The sequence below is a fragment of the Colias eurytheme genome, chromosome 9, assembly GCF_061535395.1.
Source record: "Colias eurytheme isolate Ceu_HAF_F1 chromosome 9, ilColEury1 Martin Lab GWU primary, whole genome shotgun sequence".
In the NCBI taxonomy this organism is placed as follows: Eukaryota; Metazoa; Arthropoda; class Insecta; order Lepidoptera; family Pieridae; genus Colias; species Colias eurytheme.
Window position 1 is genome coordinate 2,410,291 of NC_142988.1, and position 25,503 is coordinate 2,435,793.

Genomic DNA, 25,503 nt, shown 5'->3' on the forward strand with positions numbered 1-25,503 from the left:
CCCCCGAATACCACACGAGCTTCAAAATTATCTGGCATTTCCCTCAAGGTTCCCTGCAAACAAATAAAGTCGTCAAGTTTTTCAGGAAAAATCACTCGCGCTTCGCGCTCGTGATTTTTTAACCTTGACAAAAACTTGACTCCTTCATTTGTTTGCAACGAACCTATCGGAAAATACCCGATAATTTTGAAGCTCTTGTGGTAATATAAGTGATAATACCATCATATAACTATGGACATAGACGAAATAAAAATACACGATTGTCTTTGAAAATTTATTAATTAATAATATAATATAAATCCACAAAAGCAGTATCTTCGGAAATGCACAAGAGATTCAAAATACAATAGATATTCATTTACTCCCGATGTATCAGTTGCTATTTACAATCTGTGAAACTAACTAACCTTGTAGAAATGCATACAAATATTAAAACTCTATAACTTGTAAAATGGACGTATAGACAGTAACAATTTTTAAGAAAATGTTCAATATAATTTCAATGTCGTAATATTAAAAACAGCTTACCTAACTTAACAATACTTACGTAACTAAAGACAAATATAACGCACTTAGCGCAAGTCAACTTAATATAATCGAAAAATTAAATTAATAGCTTACGTGCTACTAATGTAATAGAAAACAGATATATTTTACTTGAAATATAAAAATATATGATACATTTTGTTTTTCTGCGTTATAAATTTATAACATTTTTTATTTTTCATTAAATTTTCGAGAAAATATCAGATAATGCATTAGCTTTTTACAAACGCGCAAATGCCAGAAGAATATAGATAAAATATTTTGAGAATTGAGAAATAATACTTACATTAAAAACATACAAATAATTTTAATGTTAATATTCGAACGTGTGAATTACAAAAAAACTCTGTCGCCTTGTAACAAATGTTGCAAGCGTAGAATTTAATGGTAACAGAATTAACAAAGGTGGGGTTTGGTTTCGTATGATATTATAAAAATTGTACATAAAGTATGGTATATCGCTTGAAATATAACGTCGATTATTGGAGCCACCTTTTACGCGTACCTGGAAATATTTAAACTATTAAAAAATATTATAAAGTTAGTACAAAATATATAGTAGATATAAGTCATTGTCACTGGTACCGTCGAGGGAATTAATCACAAATAATTAATTTATTAGATAAAACAACACAGCTTATAAAAGTGTAATATAGCTGTGTTATTTTCAATACCAAACCACAATTGCAAAAAAACACACAAAAACCAACAAAAATCATGCAAATGATGCCACTGTCAACAAATCTATTTTGTGCAAATTTTTTAATTCACCAGTTTGTAGATTAACTTCACATATAATATTCCCAGTAACCTTTCGCCAAATTATGACGTCATGCTGGCTCGCCATAAAAACGAGATACTTAAAATAACTTTTGCCTTCTCTTTTATTAATTTACTTTATTGAATATTTTTCTATTTGAATAATTAATCATCGCTGGAAATTACTATGATCTTTTATCAGAATAAATTTCAAATAAACTTACCAGTTTTCCGGGGAAAAAAGACCTTATTCGGATATATAAAAAGACGCACATAGTTTGTTTTAATATTTACTCCAAAAACAGAACAAAATGTAACATTGAAACAAAATTGGCACATGAATCTTTGAGACGTTATCAAAACTAACAATATAAAATTTTACTCTTACAATATTATTTTGTACCTCAATACAAACAATCTCATAACGGGAATTGTTATTCTAAAATATCTCAAAATCGTTATATAAATCACTACAACATCAAAGTTAAAACGTTTACAAAAGCTATTCACAATGTTCTCGAATGTTCGAGATAAAACCAAAGCGATCCATTCTCTCAATAGCGCACATAAATGTTAGTAAAGCTGAAGCCATATTAATTACAAAGTTTTGTTGGAGCTAAAATAACCAAATGTCCCTTGGGCATAATAAGTAATGTAGGCTGTCATAACCCTTACATTATAAGTAACTTCAAGACAAAACATATTATTTACTTTATTAACCCTTAACTAGAGTCGTGGGTCCAATGGACCCAGGTTGAGTTTTTAAAGTCTCGTTTAATCCACGGCACTTACCGCAGAACCTCCCACTGCTCAGTACCTTCCTATAGTACGCCGGAGCGTATCCTGTGAGACAGACGTGTTCGGCTCGGTACTCCTTAGGTAGGTACTGACCTTTACAGGGGTCCACTGGACCCACGACTATAGATACGTATCTTTTTTATTTTCGTTATTAAATTCATTATTGTATTTTTATTTAGTTTATCGCTATGTAGAATCCCAGAAGTATATGTGTTGATAACGAAGAGATGTTAGAACAATGGTTAAATGAAGAAATGATGAAGACTCCGATGAAAACTCAACACCTACCCGTATTGCAGAAACTAAATCAGATAATGAGTTTTCCGATGATGATGTAGATTTTGTTGTTAGATAAAAATAAAAGGAAGCGATGTTCATTCTGTTTGCCTGGCAAAAGAGCAAAAACTGTACATTTATGCACTAAATGCAGGGAGCCCATATGCATGACTTGAGCAAATATAATTTGTAAATCTTGCACGTAATTAGGGATTGCTATTTTTTTATATATAAAAGTTTTTAGTTTGTTTTTGTTTTTTCTAGGAAGCAACATACTTTTTTTAGTTAGATAAAAAAAATTGATTTAAAAAAAATAAAAATTTCGTTGAGATTTTTAATTTTTGTAAGACGCCTTTTTGTTGTATAAGAAAACAACGACTGATTTTATAAGTGAAATTATGTTAAGTAAATAAAAGTTCTAATTGTTGATTTTTATAATATATATTCTTCATAAACTAAAATATCATATTTTATTTAAATTTACATAAATAAATGCATAAATAAGTAATTATGACCATTTAAAAATACATGGGTCTAATGGACCCACGACTATACACACGTAACAATTGTTCACGACTCTAGTTAAGGGTTAAATAATTTGTATTGATAATATAAAGAAAATGTTATATTAATTTGATATGTACTACACTAAATATTGAAATTGTAAACTTTTGAAATGGTTATTTTAGCTCTTGAACACATAAAAAAAGAAAGACAGTAAATATTTTAAACAAAGTGTAAAAGTTAAAGTTTATTATTGTACTTGTAGTTTGTTTATTGTATTGTGCTATATTATATTTAAAAGAAATAATAATTTATGCATTTATCTTTAACCAAAAACTTTAAATAAATTAAAACATTAAATAGTATTTAAAAAAGTTCGACATTTCAAGATTTTCTGTAGAAAATCGAAATTAACTCTGTTATTATATTATGTTGTGCATATTTAGCTTCACTATTTTATATAAACTGTCTTTCTTTGAACACCACACTTAAATTTTAACATTTCACAAAGCTTAAAAATTAAACCCACATGTATTTGTGTGCCTACTGTTTAAGAAAACTGTTTATTTTCAATACTTATTTAATAAAAAAATTAAGAAAAGAATGTGTTACCAAATGTATTTTCAAAATCAAGCAAAGCATTATAATTTTTATTATATTTAACAAAACAACCAGTTTTCTTAAAATCAGTTTTCATTAAACTCCATTTGCAAAAAATATAAAAACTAAAAAAAAAAATTTTTTTTAAATAAACTTATTTCTCCTTTAATTAACAGCAAATGGAGTTTATCCAGAGTCATGCAGTGACCACAGTCAGCTGAGAATTAGGTAAAAATTAAAAAAAACCATATAAGTGTAGGTACCAGTTCTAATGTACTAAATATTAGTAGCCTAGAGACCTTCTGTCCATGTTCCGGATGGAGTTCGCGAGGCACAGCGCGAATAGTGCTCCGACCACCTGGAATCACAAATTTTTATTTATATATAAAAAATAACAAACCAAATAATTAATAACCCTTAGATTTTTGACGTGACAACGTCTTATTATAATTCGATACAGCCGGCTGCACACACGAAAAAACATGACTCATGCTGCGTTAGCTCGCGCTCTGAGGCGTTCCATGTAAGGCTTGAAATGCGAGCGAGAGCGCGGAACGAGCGACAAAGAAGCACAAACGGACGTTGTCCCGTTCAACTATCGTCAGTTTTACAGACAACCAATTTTTTTTATTTTTTGTTTGTTACTGATAACTTGATAAGTGATAACATTAAAGTTAGTTTATTGAAAAAAATTGGGAGCTTTACCAATCCTATGACAATAACATTCTATTTGGATAATTAGATTCCCTACAAACGTATACCAGCATACACACCAACAATATCGAATACTGGAAGTCTTCCAAATATTTTTTTTTCAATGCGCCTCCTTACTCTAACAATCTTACCTCAACACAAGCCACCCCTATAGCCATTCCAGCGATCGTCTTGTTCCACTTCTCATACAAATCCGCGACCCTAGGCCCGCAGCCCGTAGTATTAGCGTCTGCGACGGTACAAGTGTCGCGGAGAGCCTTGCCGATCACGCTGAGACGAGAGCAGCAGGAGTTCGGGAGGACGAGTCCGTAGTCAGCTGCGCTGTACTTGCCGCAGCATTCCAACTGGAATTATATGAATTGGATGTTTTAGGGATATTAATAATTGTCACGATTTATGATACCCTTAAACCTGGTAATCACATTTGATCCTTTGGGACCTTTAATGTTAACGTTCCTGAGGCGAGAACATTTCAACATGCATGAAACACGCAGTTGCCTGCAACAAGTTGACGGTAACTCCTCGATATATTCATTCAACTTGCTAAGCAAATTTTTACCATCAGTAAAGGGCAATATACAAAAGTTGTGACTGCGGTGGAAATAAACTGGCTGATTATGATGATGATTTATCATACACAGTTTAACTTTGGTTTAGTGGTCACCCAAACCACTAACAACGTAAATGACTATACTAAGAATAGACATAAATGCAAAGGTAATTTTAGATCGACTTCCTCCTCATCATTCGACGTTTTGTATTATATGATATATCATATAGTTAAAAGGAGACTTAAATTAAGGTGACCAGTTGCCTTAGCAACGCCTCAGGGCAGTTTTTACACGTGTTTTACATATTGATTTTTATACGTTACGAGGGTTGTTCACAAAACAAATTTAGCAACACCTACCCTGTTTAAATATAACATCATTGGGGTAATAGAGTTCAAGGTACAAGCTAACAGGGAAAATTGTAAGGATGGAAAGTTTTTCAGAGAAGTCTCTGAAAAAGTTTCGATTTCATTACGAAACCATTTCGAAGAAATAAAAAGTGAAAGCCTTCGCTACAGGTCTGCCTTACCATTATTATGTATGTGAAAGTAAGGATATTTGTTATTCAGTTACGCCATGGACGACGATGTGGGTATATTAACACATTGAATATAATACTTGTTTTATCCTCCTGATAAAACTCGACAATGAATTCGAGGAAGGTCAGCTATTGTTTATTACATCATTTCCTTTAACCAAACCACATGGAATTTCAATTTTAACGATGTTATATATATTCGTAGGATATGTTGATGAATATTATTAGGAAAGTTAATGAACCTGAAAATCGCAAATTATGATGTATGTATGTAACTGAATGTTGGTAACTCTATCTTACCTGAGTCTGAATGTTGTCAAAAACGGCGTTGGCTGCCGGGTCGGTGGCTCGCTTGTCGAACACGGTGTTCACTGTCTTGACCAGGCCCTCCTTGATAGTCTGCGCGAACGTGAACATGAGGACTCCGAGCACCACTTGCATTATGATCACGACTAGCAGGAAGATTGCGTACTGGAATGGCAAAGTATATGGTTAGTTTGGTGTTTGGTAAAGAATTTTGTGTTAAAGTTTTAGAGGTAAGTACATAAACAATTTTTTGTAAAGAGAGAGGAATAGTATTTCAACACGTCTTAATTATGATTCCTTTCATACAATGTCTCTCTTAACACTTTCAAAAGGGAATAATGAAGACAATAAGGTGACATTCAAAAACTACTAATGACTAGAATGTTTAACATTCTGTTTCTGGGTTGTTAATTTTTTTACAAACATAATATTTACCATTCATCTAGGATTTTGGATAATGTTTATAAACGCTCTATAATTTTGTACAAAAGACAGATATTAAGTTCAGGCATCCGTACAACTTCATCCATTGTGTCCAGCTTTAGGGGTCAATAAATCTGCTCTTTTGTTCCGTTGGAATCAAACAGTGGAAATTAGAGTTTTGAATTTATTGTGTTCATTGTTGAATTTATAAAACTACAAAATTCTCGCAAAATATTCTAAAGTCCATTTTATTGAGTTATTTATTTATTTTTGGTATCAATCTCTATTGTAACTCAGAACTCTAGGTTTAATTAATAAAGTCAGCAAAACTATAGTAACTTTTTATTACCTTTACATTTATAAGTTACAATATTTTTAGTTCTAATTGGATGCTTTATAAAAATCAATATCATTTATATAATAAGTATATGAACTTGTCTTCATCGCGCTTTGTAAGCGGGTCACGTTAAAATACAGGAACCGACTCTTTAGTATTTACATTAGGAGCATATAAATTATTGGAACCTGCTTCATACTAAAGCTCGGTACGTTACTACAGTTACCTACAAATATTATTATTCTTAATAATCCACATGACTATAGCATTGAATTTAAAGTAATATTCATTCTATTAATACGTTGATTTATGACTGTTTTATTTCTATAAGTTTCAAAGCATATATTTGAAACAATTGGATTGGTATTTGGTGTTCAAGTTATTTAATATATTTTTTTTAGAAAAGTTACAATTAGTGGACCCCAACACACAATAGAAACTTTTGCCCATCAGTGGGACAGCCGAGACCAGAAACCCATGGCATAATAATATGGGCTATTATGTGTCTTTCTAAAACACACAGCGTTGGTGAAGAAAGCTGTCTATGAATCCTATATATCTCTATGAAAAAGGGTCACCTTACCGAATATCGATGGATTTTTCACCTCACTAGCAAGAGCGCGTCCCTAGTATGTCATCTGTCATCGCCAATTTGACATCACCTTTGAAGCGCTGTCATCTGCCTCTGCCGGCATAGCGTTTATGAATTCGTGCGCAATAACATCGCGCAGAATATAATTAGTATTTATCTCTAGTAAAAGTGATCAGATTAAGTTACTTTTACCTTAATAAAACACATAAAGCGTTAAATTTTAGTAGTAATTGGTTTAGGAACGGAATTAGTTCCAATACGAAACACAAAAGACCACGTTGTCGGAAGAAAATTCGAAAACCGGTGCTTTGGTATGTATAATAGTGGCGGGAACTCTTTTTCGTCCTCGGAGGACGAGAGAAGCAATGGTTCGTCACTGCCCAAGAGACCGGAAGACGAGAAATTCCGTAAGTACAATCAGACTTGTCATAACATGTCCGGACTCGTGCATAGAATTCCATGCAACACGTGGCATACATATTTTCACAGTATTTGACACAAATACATCAATATTTAGATGTAGGTAATTAATAATAAAACACAATGCATGCCTATAGTGAGATCGCTATATTATCATCGGGTTTCTTTATCATACACAGGCACATTGGTTACTGTGTCAAGTATTGCTTTTAACCAGAATTGTGAGAGATCGTTAGGCTACCTAGGTAGAAGGTACTTAGGTTTATGGAATCGACCGTGATTCCCTATGACTAACGAGCCCCAGCAGCAGGTAGTGAGGTATCTCAATCACTTTGACCATTCAATTGTAACTACCTCAACAAAAGTGAGTACCTACTACTTAGTGCCCACTACTACACAATTAATTCAAGACAATTAAGAGGTACTTATATTTTAGATAGGTACAAAACCTGTCTATCACAATATTCTAAAGAGAAGAAATTGTTAATTAACTATTATAATATAAGTTCAATATCTATCATGTATCAAACATGTCACATATAGATTTTACATTACTTAAGATATGATATAGAATGTATAATGTGAACAATGGTCTCACACAATTTTCAGTATGAGGTACTGATTACTACAAGTTGAGATTACCTAGTTTATGGTAAATAATTCTTAACATAAAGAGCGTGTTTTCATAGTCAATTGATACCAGAATAAGCTTTGATTCTATGGGTACTTATTTGAATAAGTATTGAAAAATCATAAGAAATAGACATTGCATATTAGGAGATGTAGATATGTTTATATACATTGTCATCATCAAGGACCCATATTTACCATATCCCCGAACAGTTGAATGATATCTTTCTTAGTTATAATGTTACCGATGATACTGATGTTTTTCTAATTCCTTTCTTACTTAAGTGAAAGAGCTTGCCTTAGAATTAACACACTCAGGTGTGATAACAATTCTATAATATCAACGGTAAAGTCACCAAGATCTTTGTATTTTTTATTTGTATCTTCTACAAAGATATGTACTGAAAATATGTTGAAGAAAGGTGTCCTCAGTCATGATTAGTATGGTTAGTGATGCTGAAGGAAATGGTTTAGAAAATTCCAGAAAAATATATGCCATACTTACATTCAGAAATGCTTCTGGCAATAAAAGCTGATGGCTCCGCCAGGTTGATATTCAACCTGAGACATCTAGGTAATTTTGATACATATCACAGGTTATAACGGTAATTAAATTTTTATAAAGCCAGAATTGACTTGTACAATCAGTTATCATTGGCCTATTTTCTGCCCGCATATGGCAGCCATTTCAAATGGGTCGCGGAGACCCTACAGGCTGAAGGTGCCCGCTTTCTGTTTTATTTAAACTATTAACTTTTGGTCTACTAAGACCAATACAAAATTAACTTCACAGGTCCTGTAGACTGTGAAGATTTTGGAAAAGCTTGATTGGCATTACAGCCACATAAAGTCCATTACCTTCTGGTTTAGTTAAACAATTATCTTTTGGTCTACCAGAACTATTCCAATTTAACTTCACAGGTCGCGGAGACCATGAAGATATTGGTAAAGCTTGATTGTCACAAGAAGGGTCACAGCCTTCTGATTTATTTATTTAACAGTTTTATGTACCGTTACAAATTTTATAATCATATCATAATATTAAAAGAAAAGGAAACATACATAGCACATAAGGTGACCTTATCGCTTATCAGTGATCTCTTCCAGACTGCCCATTTAGTTAAACTACCTGGATTATTCTAATTTAACTTCAGAGGTCTCGGAGACCATGGAGATTTTAGTAAAGCCACAGATTGGGCCACACCTTTCTAGTTAGACAATTATCTTTTTGTCTTCAAGGATTGTTCCAATTTAACTTCTCAGGTCGCGGAGATATAGAGATTTTGGAAAACAGGTTTGGCACATCAATTACAAAATGTACATTGTAAATCTAGATACTTGTGCCTCATGGATGACACTTTAGAAAATATGTCTGTGTTATTGCCAGTCCTAGAAGCCTCAAAGATAAAGCATACTGTTGTAGACAGTAATCATGTCTTGCCCTAATAAAGAGTTGCAGACAGTTCTATACATCTAACACTGAGAGGTGGCAGACTGTACAGTTGTCGCCTCCAGGTATTTCTCTAGAGTCTCGCTCACAGCAGACCAAGAGAGAAAGGCTTTATCCCTCTACATGCTATACAAGACTTAAGAGTTGTGGAAAAGAAACATAAACAGAAATGTCTTTGTAAAGAACAAGTTTCTCACTTCCTAACTTCAGATGCCGCGGATGCGGGCTGAGTAGGACATCTGAACAGTACTTACCTGTCAGAGAAGTGGAGAGGGAAGCAAAGGACTTGGCACAAAAATTTCTGAGTTATATGTAGTATACATAGGTATGCAATTCTTTATTGCTTCTGAGCAAATTGAAATGGGCGCACATCCTTTAGCCCAAGCTAGCAATCAGGTAAAAATCAAAATACAAAGGTTGCTAACTCCCTTAGCTCTCACAACTGAGTAACTTTACCTAGCTGAGAAATTAGGATAACTCTTGGCACGCTTCCAGGACGCCTAAATGGCTTTTGGTTTAGATTGCCGCTCAAGAAATCAACCTGTACCGGAGTGGCTTCTCCTACCTTGTACAACAGGAAATATATTTCGGAAGCTCCTGATATGGACCAGGTCGCTACCCAAAGGAGTGCTTTAGTGCCAAGGCGTATTTGCCATAGCCCGCTCCGAATTTTGCGACATCTGCAGTCGTTGATGGAGCTGACGCCTAGACTGAATATTCCTTTCCAAGGGTAATCCTACAAGTGTACTAGCGCACCTCACACCCCGGGACCGGGGCAGATACATAGCACCCAAGGGTGGCTTATGGTTAATATAATAAATAATAATAATATACGGACATTTCTCCGCAACTTGGCGTCAAGCGCCTAAAGATGGCTTAGGGTTATTCTACGAAAGAGACTTAGGACTATTATGGTTATAGATGTTTATTAACCCTGAAGTCATGAGCACTCAGACCATTGGTGAATGGCCTTATCCCCCAACTGCTCAGTCAGAAAAAGGGGGGGGGGGGGGGAGGAAACAGCCCATTGTAAAACAAAGGAGAAAGGGCAGTTAAGTTGTGGTGCCCCCCCACAGTGCCAACATATGATCCTCCAAGCAGAAGGTGACTTCCATAATGCAAAGAATGCAATGCTAATAAAAAAAAAAAAAAAATAAAATAAAAAAATCCTTGTAATCTAGTACACAGAGATTCTATTTAATTAGCTTAAGTCTATAATAAGCAAGCTGACCCTGTTCCCTCAGGAGCTTTTATGCTATTATTGGGGTCAGACCGAGAAGCTCATGACATGAACATGACTTCTGAAGATCTCAAAATAAAGTTTTTTATCACAGCAAAAGAAGATTATAACCTGACCTAAATTTGGATTTGGATATAAAATGGATACAACAACACATTATCCATCAGGTGGTCGGTTGTGAGGCCACCCAAACACATAAATATGCCCAGTGACCCATGTGGAAAGGATGGTTCAAGTAACAAAGGACTACTTTTCAGTCGTAAAAGTAGATAATTGATTCTTGTCTATAAAGGGGCGGACCCTTAAAGCTTGCAACACAAACCTTTATCTCTGACTAGATAAGGTCCTTCCAGATCTTAAAGACAGTAAACGTAGCAGCCCTGTCCAGCAGTGGCTTTAAGAAGGTGGTAAGAGCACCTACCCGTTGAGGCAATGGAAAGACCATACAGGCCTTTATAAAGTTTTATTGTCAATCAGTCAATTTAGCCAGTGCCAGTGAGTCTGGTTTACTTTAAGGTAACCTTAAACTGTTTAATGAATTATTTTATTCAGTGTAATTAATTTAAGATCATAGTAACGATCAATGTGTAACAAACATGCTTAATGCTTAAGGTACAGTTGTGTTAACATTGGTTATTATAGTTATTTTATATACAGATGTTATTTACTGTAGTATTAAGCCTTAGAGGCTCCATTGTTTATCCTTGATGACATTGATCTTCCTTTGAGTTATAATTTTTAAAATGTTATTTTTATCTTATTATTTGAACTTTGATTTGTTTCAAAGATACAGAGAAATAATTAATCAGTTCTTAGGTTCTAAGACTTAGTTCATTAGTATTGGCTTATGATTATCTGAGGAGAATAATTTAAAATTTAGAGGATATATGGTTAGTTCTTACATGAAAGAAAAACTATTTTTGTTGTTGCTACATAACCCCCTTGTATTGTTTTTAGAATTTAAAATATAACTTTATTTTACAATACAAGAGGTTCATTTAACATTCTGAAAGGAATGAAATTTAAGTTGTTAATACTCTTAGGTATTACAATATTAACAAGATAATTTATTTTCAACATAGCGTTTGTATGTCTTTCTTCACCAGCAGATATCAAACACATCTTCACCAACGCTGTGTGTTTTAGAAAGACACATAATATTGATGTTTTGCATTAAAAAAAAACATGTATTATGTGTCGAATAAAACACACAGCGTTGCAGTTTACTGCTTGCTGATGAAGATGCTATGCCGGCAGAGGCAGATGACAGCGCTTCAAAGGTGATGTCAAATTGGCGATGACAGATGACATACTAGGGACGCGCTCTTGCTAGTGAGGTGAAAAATCCATCGATATTCGGTAAGGTGACCCTTTTTCATAGAGATATATAGGATTCATAGACAGCTTTCTTCACCAACGCTGTGTGTTTTATTCGACACATAATACATGTTTTTTTTTAATGCAAAACATCAATATTTTCATAAAAAATTAAGATCTTACCTGCAGTGATTTATGTTTATAAATACATACTCCAAATTAATTTTTAATTATTTAAATAATTACTTTATCATCAAAACCGTTTTTATCAGTTTGAACAGCCGATAACCTTGTATTCGTAACTTGTAAAATATCGAGGCACTTATTATTTACACAATTTTGTGAGGCAAAGATTGACAAACAAGTGGCATATATATAAGTGGAACGAAAGTCGCTTTCGAAGCGGTGATAATGCTTTGTTTGACTAACAATTGGATTTTACCGACACCGCTGTAAACACATTCTGTTTGGGAATTCTTTCGCATACGGTTTGCGATGTTCTACGAGTGCGTTAAATTTAAGTGACATACATTATTACGTGTCTACGTTCAAGCGAGAAATGGAAGACTGAAGAAATTATTTGACTTATCGCCTTTAGAGAAATGATATGGGCTGTACAATAAACAAAGTTAATGGTCTTATTGCAGGAAACATTAAGAGAAACTCAAAATAGTACAATTATTCATTTAAAAATGTTTAGTAAAGCCGCCTCTACGATTTTTATTTACACCTATACTTAATATGATTCTGAAACATTATAATTTTATCATCAAAAAATGTAATTATTTATACTTTAAACAGTATATTATTGCTACTACCAGTAAATGACTAAATATTACGTAACAGTCCTTTTCAATATAAGGTATCGCGTGTTCAAGAAATAACATCGAAATAATAGATTCGCATGTTGCAAAATGTTTTCTCGGAATATTGAAGGACATTTGCTAAAGATTACTTGAAATATAAGATGTAGAATAAAAATAAACAAACTGGAAAATCGTCACATTTATACAAGTTATACGTAAATGTGACGATTTTCCAGTATACTTATACTTTTTACAATATATGTATTACGATCATTGTTGAGAATATTATACATTCTTACTCACATATACACACGCAGAGGAATTTAAACCACCAATATTTATAGTAAAAAAACGAACATCTTCAACTAATCCCAAAGCAATGATGGCAATCTAATAAAAGATTGTTATAATAATTACAACTACTTCACCTTCAAAACATCATTACAAAATTAACAGCACGCAATATTATTTATTCTATAAAAATACACAAATAAAAAACAATATAGGGTGTGGTCCGTCGATATGGTAACAAGACACACCCTGTCTGGTTTAAACTGATCAGGATAACAATAAATTAAAGTATCCTGTACATGATATATCCTGTAAGTTCATAAGGAGTGGAGATAATCCTAATCCGAACCTTTTCCTTTTCTGCATCTAAGATATCCGACACTAATTGGCCCTTCTGGGTGGTTTCTTACGACACCTTTGCCCTTCTTTTTTAATCGAGAGAAACTTACGTTTCCACTGTATAAAAGAAATCGTGCTATATTTTACAATCAACTCCGTATAATGGACTGTTTTATAAAAATATCAAGCAAATGATAAATGAATGCATTCAATAAAAACTTTGTTTATCGTAAACTAAGAAATAATTACACTGAAACAAGATGCTTGTTATTTATTATTGGATTTAGCTGGCGTCGTAAGCACTCTTATTTTCATTCATTCATACAAAAATCAAGGAAAATTTCCAATCACAAAGATCTTAGTGCCAAGTCCCCTACTTCCTAATAATATCTGATACCATATTTACATAGATTGTCATTTTAACTAATAGAAGAACTAAACAGAAGATACTATCCAAATTCTAGAAATGCTTAGCCTTATTTTAAAATGTTACTAAAAAAGCTTCCTACTGTTTTTCTATTTTTGAACCGATGGTTAATGTATAGTTGTGAAGATTCAAAAGTTCTTCTAGAAGAAGTGTAATTGAATGAATAAACAGAACACATACCGTAACAACCATGCAGTGGCTCTCGCGAATCGCTCCGCAGCATCCAAAGAAGGCGATCACGAACATGATGGCTCCAATGATGATGAACACCCAGGGTGCGACGGTGAGGTGGCCCTGTAGCTCATCCTTGATGGGTGCCCAGTTGAGGAGTACTGCTACTCCGATACCGATTATGGCTATGCCGAAGATCTGTGGACAGATGGAAATGAGTTAAAATATGAAATATTTTGCTAGATAACTGATTAATAGGAGTAATTAAGTAAAGGAAAATTAATTAGAAAGAGTAATGTAACTACATTTTTCAAAGACATGATGATTTGATTAAATTAAGGGATAGGATTAAGGGATTAAGTAATTTAATGGCAGGAATCAAAAATTTATATTTCAATTTCTCAATAGACGTAGATTGCATCAGACGAAATGAAAATCTATAGAAATATTTTATGCATATTAGATACAAAATCGTTACAAACTAAAATCATATTTAGTTGTCGATTTCTAGATTGCAATACCAACCTCTAAATGATCAAACATAGCAACCAGTTTCTATAAAATGAACATAGACCTATCTATAAATATAGCGCAGTTTTATAGTTCTAACAACGCCAAACAAGCCATAAACACAAAGGTAAATATTTTATACCTTGATAAGGATCTCAGCATCCGAGTAACCTCAGATATTAATAATGATGAAATCATACCGGAATGTTTTTGCTTCGGGAATAAGGAACAAAAGAACAAGGCGTAGAGCAACGTTAAAACATAAAAAAGTTAAAAAAAGATAGCATTGAACACGTTTTTACTATCGCCTTTTTGTGTCAAGTGCCGCCCCATTAGATCGGAATTATTTCTAGACGAACTAATGCACGAACCACGTGACTTTTAAATAAATATTATTGAATAGAACTGGCCGAATTAAATTATTAGTGTTTTGTATGATTCGGCTTAAAAATGATGTAAAAAAGGTTTTTATAATAAAACAGTACGTTACAAAACTAAGAACAAATAGTATAAAAGCTTTAGCACAGATGCGTTTTTGAAAATTTATATCCCTTCTGGGATTCAAATAAATATACAAAACGTTTTTGACAAATTGAAATTTAAAACATTAAAATTTATCAAGAACTAAATATGTAAAGGAAAAATACTGAACAACATTTAATCATTACTTAGGTAGGTTCGTATTTTTTGTTATTTTAAAAGCAATTTCAGAAGGCCGGATATTTAGATTACGTGTACCGAGCAGGTAATATTAGTGCTCATTACCGAGCAATTAACTTTAGTGATAAATTGAAATGAGTACAGCTATGGATGACTAAGCGTAGTATTTGGATAGAGAGCTGGCAAGAGTGATTATAATTATAAATTGAGCTCAAATCGAATCAATTCGTGCAGTGTTTGAGCATTATTAACGTTTAGCTACTATTATGTATTCTGTGGCATTATGTATAAACATTAATCAATGATCATCGCTTTTAGAAAAAAATATGTCAAACAGAATAGATAACCTCATCCTTGGATTTTCGTTAAAGTTAATATACAATGGTTATTCACAGCAAACATAATAACTATACAATATTTTGTCGTTTTCCATTGTCTTATTTAATTTGAGAGATTTGTCTGTCAAATAAATTAATTAATTTCTTACGTTACGCTTTGTTGTTTTTGCAATCATCGTAACCGCTGGTGCGGAAGTTTCACTGGCATGGTATGACATTATATTATGAAGTAACTAAGAGCTACATTTCAATCCTAGGTTCAAACTAAAAATTATAGTGAGTAATATTTGCTCAGCTTTAGATATTTTAAAGATGGTGTTATATTATTATGAAATATACTTTATTGGTTGAATAAAAGGATGAAATAATCAGCCCTTATGCTATTTTCAAAACAGAAAAATATACGTTTTGTTGCGATCAGAACTCTTGTATTTAAACGTTACTTGGGAGCGAAGAACTTTTAATGTTTTACTTATTCTGGTCGATAAATCGTGTGTAATGTTGTTGAAATACCAATTTATTTTGCATACTATACTGTTTAAACATTTACGTTAGAATTGGCGGCTGTACTACAAACACGCCAGAAATATCTTGACCCCATCCCGCGTGTAGTGAGGCTTATGTCATCGACATCATTAACAAGATATTGTTTTGGGTTTTACATAATTAATTAAGTAAAATTACTATAATTTAAACATTGTATTATGTACGGAGGTTTACAATAGCCTAACTAAGATACAGTTTGGCTTATAATTAAGAAATAGAGGCCCAGTTTACAGGCATAGGCCTTTTTTGTATCGCCACGATTTAAATTCCGTTACTTCTTATCATCATCTTGAGTACTTTTCCATATTTATTGTTGACTTTAAAAAAAATTTTTCACGACGCTGTGCAGATGACGTCACGCAACTACACGAAAATATCTACGAATAGCTATATCCAGATGAACAACGAAATAATATAATAGGTAAAGGGCGAAGATGAAGGTAAATTTAGACCTTTAAATAGTGTAAGTAGTATGAAGTTATTGTACATGGCAGCTCATTAAACATGCAATATTTACAATGCAGTCATTACAACACTGATAAAGAGACGCCAACAATCTTGTATGCTGTACTGTAGATAATGTAGCCACACCTTGCATACACGATTGAATGTCTCTATTTACTTATGTATTTATAAGTATGATGTGCCAAGAAAACAATATGTCGTTTATATCGTGTAATGTATGTGCTAATCGAGGTTATAAGTATTTGTATGCTAAATTTCGTACAAATCCGATCGGTGTTTTCCGACATTATATTTTTAATTTTTATATATAACCCGGACGTAGTCGGAGCGAAAGGCTAGTTTATAATAAGGCTAGTTTATAATAGAATTATACCGGAGTTGCCATTTCTTTCGCTTTTATGTATTGACAAAAGCTCAGAAATGATACTCCGAGAACAAGAGTAGTTGTTGACTTTTGTTTTCGGAACTAGACAAACAGTGCGCAGATAACCAACAAATTAGGTTATACACCATCCACACAAGTAAATGTCTACAAAACTTACACTTAATTATAGTCTATGATGCATTGTAATAAATCGCAAATTCGTTTGCATTATTTAGCCAGCGGGTGCTGACTGCTGGGTAGACCATGTGTCGGATTGCGTAAGACTACAGATGGCTGGATATCGGGGTCAGCTGCGTTTATTACATATCTTAAGCTTTCACTTCCATGTAATACATTATGCATTGCGGATTTGGAGAAACAAACTTGTTATTAAGGATGTTTCAGTGTATTATTTGTAGGTACATTCAGCCCGTGTTAAGACATGTGTTACGTATTATATCCCTTTATACTATGGTATTATTGTGTCTGTATTATTGTGTTACAAACGCCTAGTTGAACCACAGTGTTATTGTTTTTATTTTATTTTTAATATATAATCTACATTCCCTGTTAGTCAATAATATTAAATATTGTGCAAGAGCCAATGAAGCTTTTCATGCACGAAGCACGCTAGTAGACCCTCAGGTTAAAGTTAGCATATACGATGGTATTAAATTACACTTTACAATCAAATTGTTCCGAGAACACACATTGAAATCAGTAACTGTTTATTGTTAGCACTGATAACAGAGTCATGAGTTCAGTGTTCACCCAAGTGGATTTGTAGGCCTGTTTGAGAAATGTCTCGTAGTCGTTAGACTTCGTAGCGAATTGATAGTCTATCGGCAATGACCTGAATGTTCGTACTTTGGAAATTGGAGTATTATCACAGTATTATGCGGGAAACTATCTGATATGCTTTTAGATTTGAAGGTGAAGGGTCGAAGCATTAGCCCTATTGTCTATTGACTATTGAGTAAACTTCGAAAACGGTTTCAGTCAGATGATGATTAGATTTTCAATCTTTTCGTGGTCATGACAGTATAATCTTAGATATAATCACGTTTTCGTAGCACCAACACCTCAAATAATATTCGTAGAATAACAATTGAAGTAATTTAAAGTATGTAAGGCTTGTTTATCTAGTATATCAAGAACAGAGCGATTTCTGGTAAAATCCTATCACACATTCGTAATTTCAATGCTCCGCAGTTCACTTAGGATGACTACATGATACAATTATAAGAAATAACACTTTTTCCCGGTATCAAAGTGACGACCTATAGATAACAGTGCCTTCAACCGTTGAGTCAAGTCTGTTTCCAGATTTATGAGCACAATTAACAGTCATTAAACAATGATTCAGTCATTAGCGACTCTAACAATGAGATAAACATATAATCATGTCTATTAATGCAACATGAGCCATTTTTGAGCATGAATCTATTTTCAGTTTTTCGAATAAGTTTTATAGCTTTGATAATTGCAACACAGTAGGTTTTACAGGAGCAGCAGAGGGGAAAAAATTACTTAAAATGTGTAATGATTTTTAATAAATATTTTTTAAACGAATAGACAACAACGATGTAACATAAAATACATAATACACTTTAATTCGATATAAAATAATTTCTAAGAATGCATGTGGCTAATTAATTGTGAATCCCCAAAAGTTTTAGCGGAAATTAAGTGGGGAAATAGCAGCATATGGAATTTGGGATATCCCAAAGTTATGCCTACAAGGAAAGCATATAAAAAGAATAACAGGAATAAACGAACTCATCGCTAAAACATCAATCAATTTGATGAACTGGATTAAGTTGATAAAAAAAATATTATACTTTAGAATGAAAATGAATGCTACAAATATAATTATTTAGACCATATTTGGATATCTCATCCTGTAGGAATGTCATTGATTCTGTATTTGATATGAACGACAATTTTCATGACGAAGGTGACATCATGTCCTGTTACAGCGCATTATCATCTTGTGGGTAAATCCAGTCCATTTTAAATTATGAATTAAATTCATTAAATGCCTAGTTACATCTGAATTCGCAGTTAGTAACGCTTTATATTATTTAGCACTTTTCCATGTTTTCCGTCCGTCTGTCCTGTGGTCTGTTATTTCCTTCGAGGTTAATTGTAACAAGCACTGTACTAGTTTCAATAAATCATGAGAAAATTAACTTAATTGCTCACGTGTTTTATATTAGGTACTAGCTTTCCACCCGCAGCTTCGCCCGCGCAGTCAAAGAAAAACCCGCATAGTTCCCATTCCCGTGGGATTTCCGGGATAAAACCTATCCTATTTCCCGGGGTAAAAAGTAGCCTAAGTCCTTTCTTGGGTATCAAAATATCTCTATACCAAATTTCATGCAAATTGGTTCAGTAGTTAAGGCGTGATTGAGTAACAGACAGACAGACAGAGTTACTTTCGCATTTATGATATTAGTATGGATATGAGTACTATGTACCTAGCAAAGACTATATAAATGTTAGTTCACTTTTATTTTACCTTTAAACAATAATAGGTAGAAAGTTTATATATGATAGCGTATTAAAACTATCCAGAAATTTCCTAAAATTAGACTTGAAATACGTTTTATTTCTCTGAAATGGTTGGGAAATTCCTTTTATCAATTCGCATTCTGTACGCGTTTTCACTTAGATATCATGATATGTGGTTATTTCTTTTGGGGCCCTTCACTTAATCATTTTTGATATAATAAATGTAGTATGAATGGTTACATCTTTAAAAATATATTCATTTATTGAAAAAGTGCTTCTCTTTATCTATAGAAAAACTAGTGTAACTATTATCAAAATAAACAATCATGGCAAATAATAGTTTCTTTGCTTAGAAAAGGTATTTAAATAATGCTTCGCTTAATGGATAATTTATGGTCTTGTGGTATGGTAGACCTTCGAGCTCTATCTGGCACCTTGAGGTTGGAAACCGCAACATTTATATTGCCTTGTACCATATCATATCTTAATTCGTTACAGATCTACTATCTATGTAATTGAGTGCTCTGGAAATATTTAAGAGTATATTTTATGATGAATCTTTCGAAATTTCAGTTTTAATAAAACACCCAACTATGCTTAATTTAATAAAATGTATTCTAAAGACTTTTTCTTTAAAATTACGATTGGCTAAACACTATTCACTTGAATTTGTCTATGCAGCTTTGATCAAACCCTATCTACAAGATATCTAGGTGGTAATTAGAAATGATTAATAATTCAGTAAGATAGGGTATAAAAACAAGGTATCTAAACTCGAGGTAAATGTACGTTACTAAAACTATTACTAAGCACGTGTTACCGGGTAGGAAGCCAAAAATAACACTGTTTGCAAAATCTCGCTACGCTAAAATAGAATTCCGATTGAACGGCTGTAGACAACTGGGCGATATCAAAACAATTTCTTATATTTATACATTATTTTAATGTTTATTATTTATATATAGCCTTGAAGAACACATGTTTTGTGTAATCATTGTTCCTTAGAAGTTTAAGCAAAAACGTACGTATAAAAAATCATTTTGAGTTTATTTGGAATTTGGATACTATTTAGTTAGTTAAGTATTAAGTACACACCACTGTAAGAATGTATGCAAGTAATGGCTTAACAAAACTATGGCAAGTACTAGATATGTAAATGGAATCATCAAAATAAAACAAAACTAACACTATATTATTCAGACAATAAACCCTGAAACGTGAAAATAAAACTGAATTAACTGTGAGAAATTCCAAAGATCATAAATATAATTACATTTCCATTCTGGAAACAGTACCTAATACAATGTTCACAAATCCAGACGTCTAGACTGCAACCAGACGAAGTCATGAACTCAAAGCGTATTGAACTTAGATGGAATATGATATAGAATAATCTAGAAATAAATATCACTATACATATACATGTGTGCGTGATGATATAATATAGCCAATAGCCTTCCTCGATAAATGGGCTATCCAACACCGAAAGAATTTTTCAAATCGGACCAGTAGTTCTTGAGATTAGCGCGTTCAAACAAAAAAACTGTACAGCTTTATAATATTAGTATAGATGTATACCTACATATATTATATGAAATGGAAACTCTATGGAAAGCACCTTATACAGTATAGGTACACCTACGATCAATAGAAATATTTATATTGCCTAATGCCTTGTTAGTTGTTACTTTAATTTGACTCTGATTCATGTTTGATTCATGGAATGCATTTTAAAATTCAACTAGGTAAGTACTCGTAAGGGAAACGTGAAACAATATATAAATAATGCATTAGTTAATTAGTTTTATAGGTAGAAAAAATCCATAATAGATGAGCTGTTTTGTAACAAAGCTCATTTAATAAACGATGAAATGAACGTTCCGAAAGTCCCATTTAATCATAATTATTTCATGGGCTTCCCAGCTCTGAAGAATAATTAATTAATCGCAGTTGCGCAAAGCAACAACAAATTTTCCAATTACGAGGCACAAAGTAAATAACTTGGAATACCATATATAACTTTAGTCCTCCAAACGACATTATTAAAATTAAGACAATACTTTAAATCCATAAGCTTGGGGTCAATGCAGACATAAGCAATTAACCCTCATTGTAGGTAATTGCGCGAATTAACGAACGCGAACACTAGTTAAAAACTAAAAGATTTATCTTTATACTTTTACCGACGATGCGCAAGTTTTAATTAAATTTTAAAATTTTACCATATTTTAAAACCATGTAAGTTAAGTACCGAATAACTGGATGGAAGTTGAGTGCCTACAGTCTACACGATAGGACTGAATTTAGTGCATCATTCGCGGACTTTTTATCTAATTTTTTTTCCAATTAAGTGGTATTACTTAAATTGAACTCCAATCCTATTTTTTTCCAATTAAGTCGTAATAATTAAATTAAACTCCATTCCTCTAATTGCTTAATTAATTTAAAACTCAAATAAAGAAGAATATACTGCAGCTTAAAATTCTTTTTTTTTTCGATTTTCCCATTGGAATTGGATACTGGATAGATATGATGATAAATAATAAATACATTTTCATTTATTAAACAAGAAACAGAAATAAGAAATTATATCATCAACAGAAATATGTAACAATGTTTATTGAACATTCCATTTTTATCATCGTGAAGTTCATCGAAGGGCAAAAATTTAATGATAATAATGTAAAGCGAATAAAAATAAACCTATACTTTTATTATTTGCCAAATTTAACCAAATATAAGTTTAACAATTGCTTCACTACATTGTGTGATAAGTCTTTTCTTATATCGTTCAGGAATAATTTCACGCATGATCGAGAGCCAAGTCGGAGAAACAATAGTCACAGGTAGCTATTGGATAGGGCGATAAAACCTTTACGTCGGTCATTCACCTCCCGTGACGACCTACATTCGTTTAAAATAGACGAACAAATTTGATTCAAACCGCTGTTAATGAGATTTCCAAGATTAACGCTTACGGGTGGCTTTTAATGAGGTACCTTTGAAATGCACTTCTTCGTTAAGCGTAAAAGTTTTATGTACAAATGTGGTGATTAAACTGATATTTAATGTTTTAAGGGCCATTGGTTCTGACAACTTGGTAAAGCTAAAATCTAGGATATTCTGCAATACAACACGTATCAACAAAAGAAAATGCATTTACGCGTTGTGCATTAGGACTAGTTCCTTGAAGCTAAGGTCACATACTTAACGTTCTGCAAGAGTGTTACAGTTAGTAGCAATTAGAATTCATTTTACAATGTAGCAATGATAGAAGATCTTATCTCTCCTGTAAATTTTTATCATGAGTAAAAATGTAAATTTTACTTGTAATGGTACCTATATGTATGCTTTTAATTTAGATATTTTACTTTCATATTATAAGCGTAAAGTCTACAAATATGCCAGTTCTTAACGGAACATTAAGCCTTCTATTAATTTTATTACCTACGGTAATTGAGATCCAGCCTAGCCCTTTCAGACGTTAAGGTCATCGCCCGTTAGACAACGGTGGCCGGAGGGGGATCAGTTTTCAGTATCGAGATGTCTCTGCCACCTTTGTGTTCACCAGGCAAGAACTTACCGATCCGTTTCACAAAGGAATGCAAAGGAGGCTTGCTTGGTAGAAATTTTACTTTTGAAATAGTAGAAGGAAAAGATAATTTTACAGCTCGTTTAGCATTTTTAACGTTTATGTACACAGTACAAACTACAAAGGCGACTTGTTCCTAAGGTATTCTTCTTTATTTAACAAATTCATTAAAAAATTGAAGTATCATTTGATCAGAGCAAGGTTATTTTTCTTTTCCTGGTAAAGAAAACAGGTTACAGAAGAACATACGGATAAAATATCGTTTTAGTCCTTTCATGTCTGTGAATAGGTTTAGGTTACCTCCATAATACTTTACCGTAGAGTCTCATCTATAAAGAATTTTGTCTTATTACGTTATCTCTGGCTTAACGGATAAGATGATTGCTCTTGAGTAGGTAGCAGTTAAAGGTCGTCAATTTAATTTAATTTCAGCCCAGACGTAAATGGTCAAATTACCACGTAATCTTTGCTTGACGTACGTGGATGTTTTGATGTTGTTTGATTGAGACATTTCTGTAGGTAGAGATAAATTCTGTTTGGAAATATTCAATAGACTAAATATAAGTGGGTACTGAACGGAAGTTTGTCTTTCTTTACAAACCCAATTAATATGCAATTATAGAACTGGTAATGTACACTATCGTTTAGATAAGGGATGTTAATTAAGATAATAGTGGACGTTGAGAGAATTTAGATACCAAAGAAAATAATTTATCAATCTAATTCTCTTTTTAATCGTGAAACTAAGCCCAGAATATAAAATTTAAATGTAAATTGTATAAGTCACATACAGTATCACGCACACATCACTTTCGGCGCCAGGATGGCGATTTAACGCTGACCTCACTATCCTCAATAGGGGAAGGGGAACATTCCTTACATCACGTATTATAGGTATCAATAAAATGCCTACCCTTTTGCCATGCCGAATGCTTACATAAATGAACATATCACATATTTAAACTTACATTTCCTACAATTTAAAATAAAAGACAAAGTAATTAATTAAACTAGCAAGCATAATATGTATACTAAGGATATACTACTACATGCCATACACATAATTTCACAAGTAAGTACAAACATAGTCATAGTTTAAGATTTGATAACAGACCATATTAATATATTAAATTTTATTTAATTAATTAATTTTATTAATTAATTTAATTTTCTCCTAGTACCAATGAAGGACACGAGAATTCTTTTATTGTTCTTCAGAAAACAACTAAAGCGATAACCCAAATAAAACTTTAATCGCTTGCATATGAATTAATTGCAAATAACAAGGTTATGAAAGACGCGCAATATCCGAGGGCCATTTGTTAAAAATATTTGCATGTTTTATTACTTAACATGTGATTGTAACGATTATATTTGAGATAATAATAACTAACCTTACTTATCGAGGATTAGAAAATTACCATTTTGTTGCTTTAAAAATGCTAATTAAAACCTACTAATCTAACCATTATCAAACGAAATTTAAATAAAATTTAAGTTTCTTCTTCATTTTGCCTTTTACTTTAAAAAGGTATATTTTACACTACGCAACAAGAATGATTGATGTTTGCCATTTAAATCTCCATCTTTGAATTACAAAAATATGAAATACGAAGCCGAGACATTGCATATTGCATTGGTACTCTTCAGTGTCCATGTAACAGCTTAAAATAATCTGTCAAGTGATTACACAGGTGCAAGATTTACAATTACATAACAGTACTGTATGTGAAACAAATCGGTCAATTGTGTAAGCGAGCCGAATCTTAACTGGTCACACGTAATACTTAATCTAGATTAGAGCATTAATGGCCTATTGCAATTTTCAATCACCATTGTTACATGTTAAAATAAACGGTGATAATGTTGTAATTATGGTAGATCTTTAATGGTCGGTCTTTTTACTTCATAAAAGTGCTTAGGTTTAATATTACTACACCTCCAAGTACAACGTTCATATAATTTACTTTATAAAAATATTAATTATCAAATCAAATCCTTTGCCAATAACAAACTTTTGAAAAGGAAACTAATTGTACAAATATTTTAAGCGATTTCTCTTTGTTTTCCGAACCGGTAGTACGTAGTTAATTGATGAATAAACTTTATAAGTTTGAGTTTATTCAACTTTACGATTGTAAATGTTAAAGAAGTAAGCTTATGCACGATGAATACAAAATTTTGACCGGAGTACCCATCACTAATAATAATACTCTTTGTGAGTAAAACACTCAATTTAATTCAGTTAAACAGCAGAGCTTAATTCAATTAAACAGACTCTTTCGTTAATAAAAGCTCATATGTATTAATTTATCAACGAAATAATAATATGGTCTTTGTAATCCATGTTTGTAACTTAACTTTCGACGTTTCTTTTCGAAGAATTTTCGCTTTTCAGTCTGATATTTATTAGTCCTTAAAGCTAAGCTTTCCTAGGACAGAAACCAGAACAAATCAAAAGCGTTACGTAATCTCAGAT

General features: G+C 32.6%; 1 protein-coding gene across 2 annotated transcripts in view; it reads right to left on the bottom strand.

Annotated features, from left to right (window-relative positions):
• Window positions 1-260: 260 nt before the first annotated feature.
• LOC149905645 (CD63 antigen-like) overlaps window positions 261-25,503 on the bottom strand; it is a 29,811-nt gene continuing 4,568 nt past the window's right edge. Inside the window, exons 2-6 of one of the 2 annotated variants that reach the window (XM_090105995.1) lie at window positions 14,045-14,233; window positions 5,587-5,757; window positions 4,329-4,541; window positions 3,783-3,841; window positions 261-1,051 (exon numbers count right to left, since the gene is read on the bottom strand). In XM_090105995.1, the coding sequence (XP_089962121.1) occupies window positions 1,042-1,051; window positions 3,783-3,841; window positions 4,329-4,541; window positions 5,587-5,757; window positions 14,045-14,233 (642 nt within the window). In that variant the 3' untranslated portion in view covers window positions 261-1,041. Of the gene's footprint in view, window positions 1,052-3,742; window positions 3,842-4,328; window positions 4,542-5,586; window positions 5,758-14,044; window positions 14,234-25,503 lie in introns of both variants that reach the window. The other variant, XM_090105994.1, reaches the window with a different exon arrangement.